Source organism: Cottoperca gobio, chromosome 6, assembly GCF_900634415.1.
Source record: "Cottoperca gobio chromosome 6, fCotGob3.1, whole genome shotgun sequence".
In the NCBI taxonomy this organism is placed as follows: domain Eukaryota; kingdom Metazoa; phylum Chordata; class Actinopteri; order Perciformes; family Bovichtidae; genus Cottoperca; species Cottoperca gobio.
This window is the reverse complement of record NC_041360.1, coordinates 11,382,167-11,397,667: the sequence shown is the minus strand read 5'-3', so window position 1 is coordinate 11,397,667 and position 15,501 is coordinate 11,382,167. Positions and strand designations below refer to the sequence as shown.

Sequence of the window (15,501 nt, the reverse complement as noted above, 5' to 3'; positions counted from 1 at the left end):
GAAGCAAAAGCTGCAAAATCTGACGTGACAGGGAAGGGTTCGATGCAAGGAAGAACTACGTGCTATTTCAGCTTGGTTTTATAGTCTGTGCCTTTGGGTCAGTGTTGCAAATGTTGTCGACTTTCTCGCTAAATCTGGCGACTTTCCAAATCTCCTGCCGATTTTGTTTTTGTCAAAACTGACTAGTGACAAATCTAGCGACTTTTTATTTTGAGAAGTGATGGCCTATTTCAATGGCAAAATCAAAAAATATAAACCAAGAATCAACAGAAGAAAGTTCATTTGAAGTTCTTAACATATTTAGGTTTTTTTTACTCTCCCACAACGTTATTCCTCTCTCCTACAGTGTCTACAATTACATGCAAATGTACAATTATGCAAATTAGGCGATGACTTGAGCGTGCTATAGATGCTGCTCATTCAGAACTTCCTTGACCTCTCTGCTTGTATTGCAAACTAGCTCTTTTTTCCAACAGCAAAAATGGCATTTGAAATATAAAGAAGATTTTATGGACGACGATACATTTTAAAGTGTTTTGGCAGACTCGGTATTTAGCCATAGGCTATATTATTCGAGCCAGACTATAGCCCACGTAGGCTACAAGATATGTAGCGGAGAGAGGCTTATAACTAGGTTTATAACTAAATACCTGCAAAAATAAGTCCCATCAGCCTTAGCTGTGCTTTGTGCTAAGTAACAAACATTAGCATGCTAACACATTAAGCGAAGATGGTAAACATGGTAAACACATAGCCTACATGCTTAAGATCAGCATGTTAGCTTTGGGATTTTTAGCATGTTAGCATTTTAATATTAGCATTTAGCTCAAGGCACTATTGTGCTAAAGTAGCCTACAGCCTTATATAACTTCAATCATGGCTGTAGAATCTTAGTCTTGTTCATTTATATGTCCTCTGTTTCACAGTTGAAGCCCGTAGGCTAATAAGTTTGTAGTTGAGAATCATATCTATTCTTAAGTAGTTATCTGTAATCTGTGTTTGCGATTATTAGCTTTACCCATTAGCCATTTCTTCACCCGTTGAGTGGAATGATAACTGTGTTCACCTAAAAGGCCAGGTTACATCTGTTTATTCAAGTGCTGTCCCCATGACTATGATGTTACTGGTCATGCTGAGCAGTCAGACATTCTGTGTTGTTGGTTGTTAAGGAAGCAACACATTTACAGTCACACATTCTTAACACAGTTGTTTATTTGACACATATCATGCAAAAAACACAAGATATGTTGTCATTGGGGAGATTCCAGAAACCTAAAATGACTTTATCTGTTACCCGAGCTTAAAGTGGAGAGAAGTTTCTCATGATGGAAGGGGTTAAGGAAGGAAGATTTTGCAGATAGCATTGACCATGGTTCTTTATGACTTTATTAGCTAAAAGCATAACTGGAACAGATTTACCTAACCATCATTTGTGTCATTCTTATGTATAGTAGACACAGATTTAAATAAGTAACTTTTTAGTGGCGTTTGCTTTTCTTTTGGTAATAAAAACAGATGCTAGATACAGAGACATGTGTCAATAGGAACTTGGAGGATGAGGTGTGTCTCTGTGAAATGGATGTGACCTCTTTCAATTGGTGGCACATGATCACACTGAGACATACAGCAAGAGAGAAAGACAAGAAAGTGCACAGGAGCAGAGACAAGAAAATTGGATGAATTGAAAATGGAGTGAGGACTGAACAAAAGACCAGATGGGCTCTCAGAAACTGTTCCTGTCAGGAACATGAAAAGAGGAAGAGGTGGGGTGGGAGGGGGAAGCGGGAGACGGGGAGGGAGTATAGGGAAGGAGGGAGACGAGGATAAGCAGCCAGAAAGAGGGAGAGATCACCTTCTTCTTAACCATTAATAAATGTAGAGGCAGGAAGAGGGGAGAGAAAGAGGAAAAGAGAGACTGTGTGAGGTGGGGCGGGAGGGGAGGTGGGGCAAGTGTGGGAGAGGCAGAAGGGTGTGTGCTCACATGAACTACTCGTGCCCTTCTGCGTGTGTGCCACTAGTCTCTTTCGGGTAGAGAATAGAAAAGTTGGGGCAAAGTCTGAGTCAGCTCCAGCAGCTACCAGACAGTCACAGCAACTCCCTCCACAGTGACAGGTTTCTTCTCTCTCTTTTTTTTTGCTGCTCTCTCACTCATTCACTCTCTCTCCCTTTCACACACACACATACACACACACACACACACACACACACACACACACACACACACACACACATACACACACACACACACACACACACACACCAACCGTTACTCGTGGCAGAGGGAAGACAGGACCACAGGAGAACTGTTACACACCTTTACTCCTAAGCTCCTCAACAAGCCATCACCAGACGCTTTGCCCAGGATGTGGACGCTTCTCTTGGGGGTCACCTTTGGATTACTGGCCTCCTCCAGGTCGGACCAACTTGAAGGTGAGGAGACTGTGCCTTCGCCCAGCGGATGGCTCTTTGTTTGGGCTTTTTTAAATTATTTTTTTAACCTTATTCTGCTTAAATGGTGCCTGGCTGGCAACTCTCCTTTCTTTTCAGATTTTAGGACCAGTCCGTATTGTTTTTTGTTTCCCTTCTTGATCCTTGTTGAGTATTTGAGTGAGCGTTCATGTAAAGGGTAGACAGTGTAAGACAGAGGCTGTGCTCTGCTGCTGCTGCTGCTGCTTGTAGAATGGATGAGTGAATGCCGGCAAGAGCGCGCGTGCTACACCAGCACAGACAGGCTTACGTCTGGCAGTCTGAGACTCCTGACAGACACAAAGGAGGCTCTTGCTCACTCTCTGTCTCACACACTTTCACACGCTGGGAAGTGAACCTTATTCATCAGGCTTTTGGATGATCAGTGTAGCTTTCACAAGCAGTCCTTTTCAGGTAGAAGCAGAAATAGAGAGGTGTTTTTCCCCCTTCTTTGCTGTGCTGATACAGCTAGAGTCTGTGCTGCCATGCTTAATTCTTTATTCTCTGACACAAAGGATGTTCAGCAATCGCTCTAGCCCCCCCCCCCTCCCTCAATGTCTACTGCTTTTCTCTCTGTCTCACATGTGCTTTCTGTGTAAGGTTTGATTGGATTTGTTGCTCGGAGCGATATGTCTTTGGAGGTGAAGTTGGTGCTGAATCAAACAGGTTTGAACGATCAGCATCAGGGCATAAATCTGACCAGTATTTAAAGGCAAATAAGAGGCTGCCTAAACAGCTTGTATGTGCACTGTATGTTGGAAGAGGAAAGGCGATTCCCCCCCCCCTTGTGCTTCAACGTGTGTTTACCCCCTTAAGACACCTTGTGTGCTGAGGGGTTGTGAGCTTTTGTGTTTGCGTTTGTATCTCTATGCTTGAGTGTCGAGAGTGATTGGTGTCTGGCTAGAAGTGTCCTGGTCAAGATGTTGTCTTTGAACCTTAAACCTGTGGTTGTGTTATGCATAAAGCACACCATTAAGAGCAGGATTCATGGACTTGTGGCCTGACCAGTTAACCAAGATGAGATGTATGGAGTCTTTTAACGACACTGATGGTCTGCCCACCGATAGCATCTATGAACATGTATGATTCTACAAAATATGTCTTGGAAAAAAAAGTAATTTGACTGGTAACTGGACTGAAAATGCCTTAAAGGTATTCAAATAATTGTTTCCCTCTGTAGTTGTTTGAATTAATTTCATCCATTAATTAATTAATCATACGCAACTATGTCCCCTGCAAGGAGTGTAATAAAAGCCCAATTTGGTATGATTCAAATTCATTACTGCACTTTAATAATTCAGTTGATCATTAAAATGCAAAGAGTTATATTATCTGTGATGATCTTTCAAATGTTACAGATTGTCAAATGTGTGTCTTATCAACATATGCAGAGCTTTCAACACATCCAAAACTCTCACTAACTTTATCTTATGTGTGAGTTTACTGCTATTGTATCTTTTGAGTTTCCTATATAGATAGCAAGTGCAGATTGTCCATTCTCTCTCTCTCTCTCTCTCTCTCTCTCTCTCTCTCTCTCTCTCTCTCTCTCTCTCTCTCTCTCTCTCTCTCTCTCTCTCTCTCTCTCTCTCTCTCTCTCTCTCTCTCTCTCTCTCTCTCTCTCTCACACACAAACTCAAATGCACTCGGGCCAACCTGACCGCTGGACTTCCTGCAAATGTGGCCGTATTTGCCTCCTTGGCGAAACGACCCCTCCTGCATGCATCAGTGTTATGTTTCAAGGTGAGGGGTGGTCAGGGGCTCTGTGGGCTGAGACTGGGCCCTTACAAAGAAGGCTTGTGCCTGTACAGGCTTTGAGTACCATCTCCTGCCACCTGAGACTCTCAGACACGTGTTTGCCTTCTCTACCAACCTCCTCTGCAAATCAACTACCCTGAAGCCGAATGGCCCTGCACCAATATCTTGTTTAACTTCTCTCCTGTTTTAATTGTTCTCTTCTTTACCCAGTGCCTTTGACATTGATTGAACTGCTCTTAAATTGTGCAGGGGTGCTTATATTCCAGGTTTTTGTCTATTTCTTTCTGTGCTGTTAAACCATGGGATTACTTTTTAAACTCTTTTTTGTGAGTTTCATGCTCGTACCTACTCTCCCCCTGCGTGCTTCGCCTCTTCATATACACTAAAGTCTTTGTGTCCATGGGAAAACTGCTCAGAAAGAGCTCTGTAATGTACACACATCCTCCTTCACGATGCAATGATATCCAAACTCACTGTATCATCAGGCATAGCAGCAGATTATACTGGATCTATATTTAGATGTTAAGCACACACACAAAGGAAGAGGTCACTTATCCTATCATTTTGCAAACAAGACACTATATAGGCATTGAGATTTTTGGAAATAAAGTCATTTGCTTTCTGTTGAGTTAAGTCTAACTGAGTTACGTTAAGTCTGGAGAAACTAAAGCGAGGGTGTGATGACTGAGGAACCCACCGGCTATCAGTCTGAAGGTGCAAGGTGCAAAATAGCCAGCGGATATCTGTGCAAAGACTTCCTTTTCCGTGCGCTGCTTATTCTTTACAGTGCGATTATCAACTGGAGTTGGAGTTGAGAGAAAACGTCTATGACAAGATGTTTCACAAGTAGCCACTTTACAGACTATTACAAAGCTAAATCATCGTCAGACGATGGTAGATGGGTTCCAAAATTGCATTTCGGCAAATGTGCTCAGCCACTTTTGCTCTCCGCACAAACTATTTACCTGCATTAAACCAAAGTCTGCTGAAACGTTATTGTTCAATACTACTCAGACTATCAAAATCTTGTCCCATTGCATCCATGTGGCATACAGATTGAAAGCTAATTTGGCAATGTCCAAAGTGTCGTTTTAACCTTTTTATTTGTGTATGTATAAAGTGAACAATATTTTCTTTAATAGTTGCTCATTTCAGAGTCTGTTTGCACATGGCTGTCAGGTTTTTAAAACCATTTCTAATATTTGCTGCCATTCTGTAAACCTAAGCCAAAGCACTTGAAAGTTTCACAAGCACGTAACGGATTAGCGATCGCTATTTAGTTGGGATGTAGTTTTTATGCATGTTACCTGTCTAAAGAGAATTAGCTCTGTGTGTCATTTGACAATTTGTATGTTACTTATTTTATAATAACTTGTAATGAGTTTTTGCATTTGCTTATCACATTGAATATCCACATATGGCCCCATTCCAGTTGTCTTGCTTGAGGACTAAACCAACTATTTTTATGAAATGCAATAACAAATAGTCTACTGCTTCCCAATAAAGTCTTTATTTGGATTTTATTTAATGACATTCACTCAAAACTAGGACTCAGGCAGTAGTGTTGTAGCATAGAAACCAACATGGGGTTGCTACATGAAGAATAACGACAAACAAAAGACAGATATTCATGAAAATATGCACACAATATGGTGGAAAATGGCTTTTCTGTTTGGTGAACTATCAGTTTAATACATAGCTTAAAAGTGCTAACAAAAACAGCCAATGAATTCTGCACCGTCAGGAATGTTTTAAAGTCTAATGTAGAAGGTCAATGTTTTATCAGATTATCTAGTTGGATTCATTGAAACCTTCTTTTTCCTTTAGAGGAGAACTTTAATCGTTTAATGCTAACCTTTATTAAGAGGAAAACAAGTGCACAGGCCTGTTTATTTGAAAGGAAGCTGCTTTCAAAACTGTATATAATGGGTGGAGGTGAGAGAGGAAATGCCACATTAGAAAGAGAATCAGATAGCGAGAGTCCTTCTTTTGACTTTGAGGTGGTGTGTGTGTGTGTGTGTGTGTGTGTGTGTGTGTGTGTGTGTGTGTGTGTGTGTGTGTGTGTGTGTGTGTGTGTGTGTGTGTGTGTGTGTGTGTGTGTGTGTGTGCGTGCGCGTGAAAACATACTTGCACCATATCTCATGTTTCACCTGTCCCACTGGCCCGGTGGACCTTTGTTGTGACCAGTGGAGGGAAAGACATACCTGCTGAGTGGGCAACGTCACTCAAGTGTGATAATGCAGGACACTGGAGCATTGTGGGAGTGACGGCGACAAGGTCTCTCTCCAAACCAGCTGATGAACTATGGCTAACAGGATGTTACAGTAGTAGTGGGACATATACAGTCGGCTTTCTGTTCTAGCATGGGATTCCTGCACGATATTATGGGAAGCTTTAGTGAGAACATTTTCACGATGGTGTATCTGAGAATGAGGAGAAAAGAGAAAAATGCATACAAGAGGATAATAAATAAGCCAGTGTTTTATCAGGAAACAGCATACAGGCTCTCTCGCCATGCTCCATGCTGTGCCGTGGCCCTAGAAAGGTTATGACTCAAGAAGTGACTAGCCAACGTTCAAGTGCGTGTGCATCTGTGATCTGTCTGTGTGTTTGCGCACCTGCATGTGGGGGGTAATTTGGACTTTATTGCTGGCATAGAAAAGACAAACAGAGGGTAATGAGAGAAAACAAGAGAAAAGGAGGGGGGTGTGGGGGGAGACAGTGAAGGAGTGGAGTGTCAGTCTTGTCTATTACTTCTAGAGCAGCTGGAGGTTTTGGCAAGACACTGTGTTAAAGCTCCCTTTCTCTCAGGTTCAGTACACCCAAACTTTGCAGTATCCTTGGTTTCAACTCTATTAGGTGACAATGGGGTCTTTGGGAGAGTCATTGCCTTGGCATAGCATGGCTTCTCAACTGTATAAAGACACCCATGACCGTTCCCTCTGCATACTAATGATTGCGCCTCAGATTCATGTCAGCCCTCTTTTCAGCTCACTGATGGTAAGCTGTCTTTGATCTCTCTGGGCAGGTTTGCAAGGCCAGGACTGTTGTCTTATTATTCACGCCTTTACTTTCAGGGACACTGTGCCATGTTGCAGCATGTGACGAGGTTCTTTCAGTTTGTGCGTGTGTGAGTGTGTGCACGTGTCTGTGTGTGTGTGTAAGAGAGAGAGAGGGGAGAAAGAAGTACACTGAAACTCCCTGACAAAACAAGAGTTGGCACTAACTCTTGTTGTCCAACTGCCACTAACAGCAGAGAGCTCGACTTCCTGCTGTTGCGAGCGCTCTGTTTACTCATGACAGCCAGTGCAGCAATCTTTTTTATTAGTATGTCTAGTCTTTTGGAAGTCGGTTCTCTTTACAGCAAGGGTAAAACATGGCTACAACATAGCAAATAGCCACATAGGGTCTTTTATTAAAAGTTGAGGCATATCTTGCATCTCCAAGTGGGATTTAAATACATGCTCTCAATATTTTAGTTTTTTTTTTCTTTTCATTCTTGCCTTAGAATAAAGAATAAAGAATAACATTGCTATTTATATTTTAAATGTGGTGCCCCAGCAAGATTTCCTTTATAATTTCTGTTTTCCCCTGAAACTGTGAGACATATCATCCAGATGAGAAAACATAAGGCTCTATATGTTTAGTGTATGTGTTGAGAGTACTTTCAACACATGTCTTAAACAATTCTGTACTGGTCCTCTAATAGCTTTATGAAACGATAAGCACGGTGGAAGATGATAACTTGGTGGATTTGTTTTCTTCAAAACTGTGTGTCAGATGTGGCTGCAGATTAGTTTTCCTGTATGAAGCTCAGCATTCTAAAATGACGCTTTACATGTTATGCCTGGTGTTTTCCTGTACAAGGTGTTGTTGCCGTGTGACTTTGCATCAGAAAATTGTTCGCATCCTATTCATCTTTCACCATGGTAACACAAAACAAGGTTTTCTATCTGCATAAACAGTACGGATTCCGATTAATCTCCGTTTCACATCTGGTGTTTGTGGTAAAGGATTCTACTTTTTCTTTCACTTATTTTGTGAGTATTGAGAGGTCGTGTTGTCTCGTGCCTGTTTTGAACACTTTACTCAGAACTATCTGTTAAGCCTCTACCATTTTTCACATTTTCAGGGTTGATAATACATTTTATGACTTATTCTATTTCCAATGTAATCTGCAATGATGGGATTTTAGTGTTATTGCACAAAATGGAGACTCCACTGAAATTCTCTTTCTTCTATGTGGGAGGGGGAAACCACACAAAGATCCCCATGGAGACAAAGTCACAGTAAATATTCAGCATAGGGACAGGTGTGTCCCATATCCCAGGTGGTGTCTCTCTCTTTCATTCTCAATGCAAATGATCACCTGCTCATATGAGGAAAAAGCCCAGGTGCTGAAACTGAAATCTACTTCTTACCAATCACGTTCTTTTTGTAATAAACATATGGCTATTTGAAAATGGTCTACCAGTGTACACATACACATGCTGCCTGTTCATCTGCTCAATTGCTAGGCCTAGTTTGCATTTTCGTTTTCATTTCATTGAGGCAAAGTCATTCCCCAAGGGTTCTCCTTTAGTCAAGCAAACTTAAGCAAATGTGCTGAGCATTACACGAGAGACACACTGCGCACCATTGTCAGTGCAATGTGTTGTGGCATTGTGTTCTTTGTTCTTTTGAGTAAGAGGTCAGTTAGTGTAGTGGAAAGTGGAATGAAACTTTTCCTTGTGATGGCAGGATTTCATATTTTTTTGACAGGCATTTTAAGCATACAGCATTGTGTGTGTGTGTGTGTGTGTGTGTGTGTGTGTGTGTGTGTGTGTGTGTGTGTGTGTGTGTGTGTGTGTGTGTGTGTGTGTGTGTGTGTATGTCTGTGTGTGTATACACTTGTTTGCACACTTAGTTACGAGCAAAAAAAGGGCCACACACTGTATCATGATACTTCTGTGCTTTGCTTATGCTATCCCACTATCTGCTGGCTATAAATATGCATTTGAGGTATTGAGTTTTGACGACATAAACGATGAAATTAAATGAAATGTCTTGTTGATTTAAAAAAAGAAAAGAAAAAATGTCTTGTTAGGTTATTAGAATGACTGGAACAACCATCTGATCCCAAACTATTCATAGCCATAGTCAAAATCAGAACATTCAAAATCAAAATGTCAGACTGCAATTCCCTGTTCCTGGCTGGACATGATTTAAATTTAAAACTTCAAGTGCGACATAACATAAGCAATGACATACTCTGTAAACTGCAGGATACTCCCACCCCCATATATTGTAAATAATGATTCAATCCGATAAGTCAATGAACTTGTATTTTTCTTTCCTTCTCTGTCGTTACAGTGAATTCTCGCAGCTGCAGCTATGCCGGGGTATTTCTGGCTGAGGGGGAAAGCCGTCACTCCCTGACCTTTGACATGGCTCAAAAGGTGTGTGAGAAGCTGCAGAGCATCTTGGCGAGTCCACAACAAGTCCAGGAGGCCTTTGATAAAAACATGGAGACATGCAGGTGAAACCACAAGTTTAATATTTATTTTCATTCATTCTTAAAAGTTTGAAAAAGTAATTGTTCTTTTTTTAATTTACTGAATACTTTTTCAGAATCGTTTTAGAGTTTGTAAAATGCAACGTACATTTATTTAAGCTGTAAAACGTTAAATAAATACAGAATAAAATACATTTTTAAGATTTTTCCATTTCAACATCTCAAATATTCCGTTTTAAAATGTCACAGGGAATACCTTTATTCATAATCAGACTTCATAATTAAATCCCACAATTCAACTTCAGCCATAAATGCACTTGGTGTCCGTTATTCATCAACAGATGTAAAACCAGAAAAGAGAAAGAAGATCTTTCAGTTTAACAATACGGATACTCCATTGCTGTCATGTGGTATACATCACTAGACTTCCGATAAAAGAAACCACCAACTGTTCCCCAAGTTTTCCTCTACTTCTCTGAGCAATGTGAATTACTTCATTTATTTGTGTGATGTAATGTGTTTAGACGTGGCTACTTGGAGACAGGTTGCATTCTGTATCAACAAATGACTCATAATGTGCTACAAATTGTGTCAAAATATGTCTTCTAATAATAATATTGTTCATTCAGGAATGGCTGGACCAGCAATCTGAGCACTGCCATCCTCAGACAAACACAGCATGAAAACTGTGCAAAGAACGCGACTGGCTTGATTATTTATCCACGTGAAAATGGTGATGAAGGCAATGATGCCTATTGCTATGATGAAACAGGTGACTATATCCACTGGGAATACACTTTATCAGTGCAGGCTCAATTATTACTCAAAAAGTGTAAATATCAAGTCATAAACCTATTGTTATTTTTCCTCTCCATTTTGTTAACGTCTACTTCCTGTTCCCCCAGCTGGGCCTGAGAAGAACTGTACAGAAGCCTTTCAAGTAAAAAACTTAGATGCACCAGGTTAGTACAATATAACCATTTAGTGCCCATTCGTCACCATGTATTCAAAGTTTAAAGACTTGTAAAAATGACAGATTGAAAGCAGAGTAATATGTTTTTCTAATTAGACCTAGTGTAATATTGTCAACATTTAAAAGCATGCAGAATTTTCAAGTTATGAAACTGTATTCATATCTGTCACAACCGCATTGAAATTCCCCAGAAACAAATGTAGTCACTCACAAACCCTCGTCACATGTATTTGAACAATTGTAAGCAATATAAATGAAACCTCAACACCTCGGTCGAGTTACCAAATGATCTCATCTCTATATTCATCACCAACATCCACTCAGCTCCTAGCAACGTTACCTGAGGTAGGACATACAGTACAGCTAACCCAAATCATCTCTGGGTGAACTAGAAGACAGCTGTGTGTGGTTACTTTTCACAACAACATTGATGAGGGCTCAGTTTCCCCAACATTACCTTTTTTCTTTTTAAACTGCTCAACTAATACCATTTTCACTTTCACAGTGGTAACACTTTACATGGCCTCATTGCAGGTGTTTACGCTGTGTATTATCCTACAGAGATCTATTGGAATTACAGAATAATGATTTGTCAACTCATAATGAAAAATAGATGTATGTACATGGATTTGACAACATTTACAGTAATGCAGTGAAACGCTGAAATAAAAACTGTCCTTCTCAGAGAAGAAGACTTTAACTCCTGCTTTTACTTTTTCAGTTAACATGACTTGTAAGAAGCATAACCAAATTAAAACCATTATGTTTAATATTTAAAATCCAGATAGAAAAGAGCTAAATGACACATTGGTGTAAAGTGCATCAAGCAGGACTTATCTGGTTGTATTGTCTGACAAGGTATTGTACATTACTGCACAGAGAAAGTCAACCATGCATGCTGATATGCATGTGTTTTGTATTTACTGGTATTATTATTGTAACATTACAGCTGGCATGATAAGATTAATCGTTAAGAAGTGATTAAAAAATGTTCTCACAAAAAATATCAAAAGTTACGTGTGACTGTAACCATGCATGATCCTCTTTATCCTCCAATCAGATGCAGGCTCACCCCAGCCTCAGGCCTCAACAACAGCAGAAGGCCAGGAAGTAAACACACGACCCGAGGACGCTTCTGGCAGTGATCCCACGCCAGCCCCTGGGAAAGAGGTAATAGAAAGTACCCTGTCAGCCACCACTCCTTTCATAGAATTGAGTCTATACGAGCCAGAGGCTACCACTGAAGACACAGCTGAGGAAGAAACCGACAATGTCACTCTCACACCTGGAGAGTTTGACCAGTCCACTGGATCTGGGATGATGCCATCCGTCTCTGGGGAGGTGGACGCTTCTTCAACGGCACCTGTAGGAGAGCCAGAGCAAAAACAACCTACCACTGAAAATGAGCAGCAGAAAGGAGAAATAGTGCCCGGAACAGAGTGTAAGAAAAACACAAGGACAAATCAACACATACCTGCCACAAAGCACAAGTAGTAGTACAAGTATTCCTTTATAATAGCCATGCAATAAAAACCACCTCTGTGGTGCTAATAAGTCGGTTTTTGGAGACTGTATCAAAGAGAATTAGTGCTGAATCAACATTTCTTGGATGCATTACACTGAAACTTTCGTGTTATTTCATCTACCCTCTGTATATCTGAAAATGTGATAATCGAAAATACAGATACTTGAAGTAATTCATGTTTTAAATGCATGGACACTAGCATCGGATGCAACAGGTTTTTGGAGGACTGAAGTTACTTTAAGAACACATGACGCCCCCTTGTGTTAGGTTGTGCTGTGGACTTATTACAAAACAGGCCTCAGTGGTTTTGCCTCTATGTCCCTCTATTACAATCAGGCTTAGCATATGTTGTAAATTCAAATCAAAGGACTTTGATTTTCAGGCAAAAACATAAAAAATTTTACACAGCTCATGTAAAGGCAAAATAAACATATCATGCAGCTTGCAGCACCTGGTGCTACAAAGCCTGCAGCGTCACAGAGAGATGAAAATGCATATATTTAAGGCAACTTAAAGTGAAACACATCCGCTGTGATATAGCCACAAATACATTTGAATATTTGTTGTAGTTTTATTTGTTTTAAATGCATTTATGTTTTTAAATGTTTACCTTTTTGTTTTATTTACATGCAGCTACACCACAACACCCTAATGACAAGGGACGGGTACAGGGTACTGCTGTGCCTGAGCCTAATCAGAAGGAGAGCGGCGGTTCATTGAGTGAGCGCCCATGTTACCTCACATATTCCTCTGACACCCTGAAATCCATAGTGATTGCAGTCAAATAAGACCGTGTTGGGAAAAGTGCACTCCAATTTTGGATCCAATCTTAATTTCTTACTGACTCAGCTTTAATACTGTCGACTCATGACTTGTTATTTCTCTCTTCAGACTGGCTGGTGATCCTTGGAGTGATTGTGGCAGTTGCTGCTATTCTTCTCGTGTGTGTGGCTATTGCCAAAAGAAAGAGGTATTCATTTAATATGATTTCTCTGTTTTACTGTGCACGGTAGTCAATAGTCAGTGTTCCAATTTTCATATCATTTGCTGCAAACCGGGGAAAAACAATAATAAATAAATGTCGGAATGTGTTCTTGCAGCTGGTGCGGCACAAAGCAGACCCTGATTATCACATCCAAAGACGGCGGCGAGGGGAACGGTGCTGCAGCATCAGCATCCAGCTCCCACGCCCAGGAGAGAGAGCAGGAAATGGTGACCCTCATGAACAAGGAGAAGATCCAGGAGAACGGCAACACGGAGGAGTTCACCGTCATCAAGCTAGAGGAGTCGCCAGAGAAAGAGCAGCTGGCATGAGACATGAGTGTAGAGGTAGACAGGGAAGAGTAGGTGAGGATAGGGAGGGTTAGAGTGAGGATGGTTGGGGGGGGTTAGGGCTATGGGCTCCAAACACTGGGGGTAAAAACTGCTTTGTGAGGGTGTGTTATTGTGTTATTGAGAAAGATTGTCTAACTGAGGTACAAAGTATTGTACTGGGTCTGAAGCTGTTGACTCTCAGTAGGTCCTTCAAACCAACATGTGCAGCATTTTGTTTGTGTGGTATGCCAGGTTAGCTAGGACTGAATGGCGGTCAAAGAGTGTCATGCATGGTGGGGTATCATGCATTGGTGCATAGCAGGCTGTGTGAATGTGTTTGATGTGTTTGTGTTTGATGACAGGGCTGGATAGACATGGGTTTTAAAGGGAGCGGGTGGGGAGGGTCACATTTGTAAAGAACAAATTGATGAAAAACATTTTAGAGAATTGGTGGATCCTAAATTGTAGGCCCTTCAAGCCATAATGGGAAATAATAAATCAATGATTAGAACTGGATCATTTTGTTTGAGATACTGAAAAAAATATTATCTTGAGCAAAACAACCCATGATGTTTTATTTCTCTGTTTTGTTCGCTTATTGTTATAACCTTGTGTATATTTCAGACATTACCTGTGGACTGGAGTTTTTTTTCTTTTTCTTTTTCAAGACAACTGGGGATGTCACATAATTTATGCAGCTTTGATTCCCTTTTTCTTGTTGCCTGTATATAAAGTATATGTTTTGGAAATACCTTAGCAATAGCTGCCAGTGCTTTTTGTTTTTTGGTAGAAAGGGGGCTTTGTTTCCTTTTTAAATAAAGGTATGTGTCATTTTTTGAGAGCTATTTAATTAGAAAACAGTACATCTGATGTAAACAATTGTGAATAGATTTTTGCAATAGTCAAAGTGGAGTGGATATTGTATGAATCAACTTGATGTATAGCATCCAATACTGTGCAATTGATGCACCATTGAAGTCAGTTATTATGGTATACATTTATATTTGGTTGGGAAAATGATGATATGAAGTCCCTGATGTTATCCTGAGGATAAGTAGAACGATTAAGATGATGTACTGTATACATACTATATACACAGTGTGTACATTGACTAAGAAAAAAGATAGAGAAAAATTAATAATTGGATACATTAATCATTTTTTGAATTGGTAAGAGCAAAACACACATTTCCTGCCGTGACAATGTGAGTGACAGCAACCTAGCTTTAGATGCTAAACTACGTGGCACATATGATAATGGGGGGCCCATTTGCTGTAAACACATAGCAATGTAAAGGTTTTTTCATAAGAAAGGGGCTGTAACAACGTCGTCTGTGTGCTCCCGAGGGGGAGGGGTGTGATAAATGATGCTTGTGTGCTTGCCCAGGCCTAAATGTACATTTCACACATGTAAACAAAATGCTGCAGTTTTTCTACTGACCTTCTCATTGGTGAAATATATCATACATTGTGTCATATCAATATTATTCCCTGTGTGACAGCTAATTCTTCCTGGTTCAGTATGAAAACGCTGAATTACATACAGCGATTGCAAACTGTTCTGTTTCTGACTTGTTCCGTTTTTTTTCTCTTACTTTTGCTCTTATGATTCAATTTGATGAGAAGTAGCAAATGTACTCGTGTAGGCAGGTTTTATGACAAATTTGCAAAATATGTTGCTGAAAAGCTTTGTAAAGTCATGAACAAAAATAAATGTGTATAGAAAGATGGGCAGGAATGCGGTGTGTTCACTCACTGATTGCTCTGTATGTGTGCAGACAAAAAAGGAGCGAGTGAATGGCATGACAGGGAGCGAGTGTACATTGCCGCCACATAAGAGGAAGTGAGGTTTCCATGGCACCGGGGTCGTGATGTGAAAGCATGTTAACGTGGGAAACAAAGACTGAGATAAAGACGGCCATTTTGAAAGATATAGATGGCATCTTTCCATATAGTGTTGAACTGCATCAAGCTG

At 40.5% G+C, this 15,501-nt stretch overlaps 1 protein-coding gene across 1 annotated transcript; it reads left to right on the top strand.

Moving 5' to 3' along the window:
- Positions 1-1,943: 1,943 nt before the first annotated feature.
- cd44b (CD44 molecule (IN blood group) b) lies at positions 1,944-15,257 on the top strand. Its single transcript, XM_029434680.1, has 8 exons — positions 1,944-2,430; positions 9,574-9,739; positions 10,345-10,487; positions 10,621-10,677; positions 11,749-12,129; positions 12,847-12,933; positions 13,105-13,183; positions 13,314-15,257. The coding sequence occupies exons 1-8, from the start codon at positions 2,364-2,366 to the stop codon at positions 13,525-13,527; spliced, it is 1,194 nt and encodes a 397-aa protein (XP_029290540.1). The 5' UTR covers positions 1,944-2,363; the 3' UTR covers positions 13,528-15,257.
- The last annotated feature ends 244 nt before the right edge of the window (positions 15,258-15,501 follow it).

Bases quoted from the DNA above. Each gene is read 5' to 3' on its own strand.
- cd44b (XM_029434680.1), top strand. From the start codon at position 2,364: ATGTGGACGCTTCTCTTGGGGGTCACCTTTGGATTACTGGCCTCCTCC. The intron at 2,431-9,573 runs GTGAGGAGACTG...CTGTCGTTACAG, and splicing joins CAGGTCGGACCAACTTGAAG to TGAATTCTCGCAGCTGCAGC. The intron at 10,678-11,748 runs GTTAGTACAATA...TCCTCCAATCAG, and splicing joins AAAAAACTTAGATGCACCAG to ATGCAGGCTCACCCCAGCCT.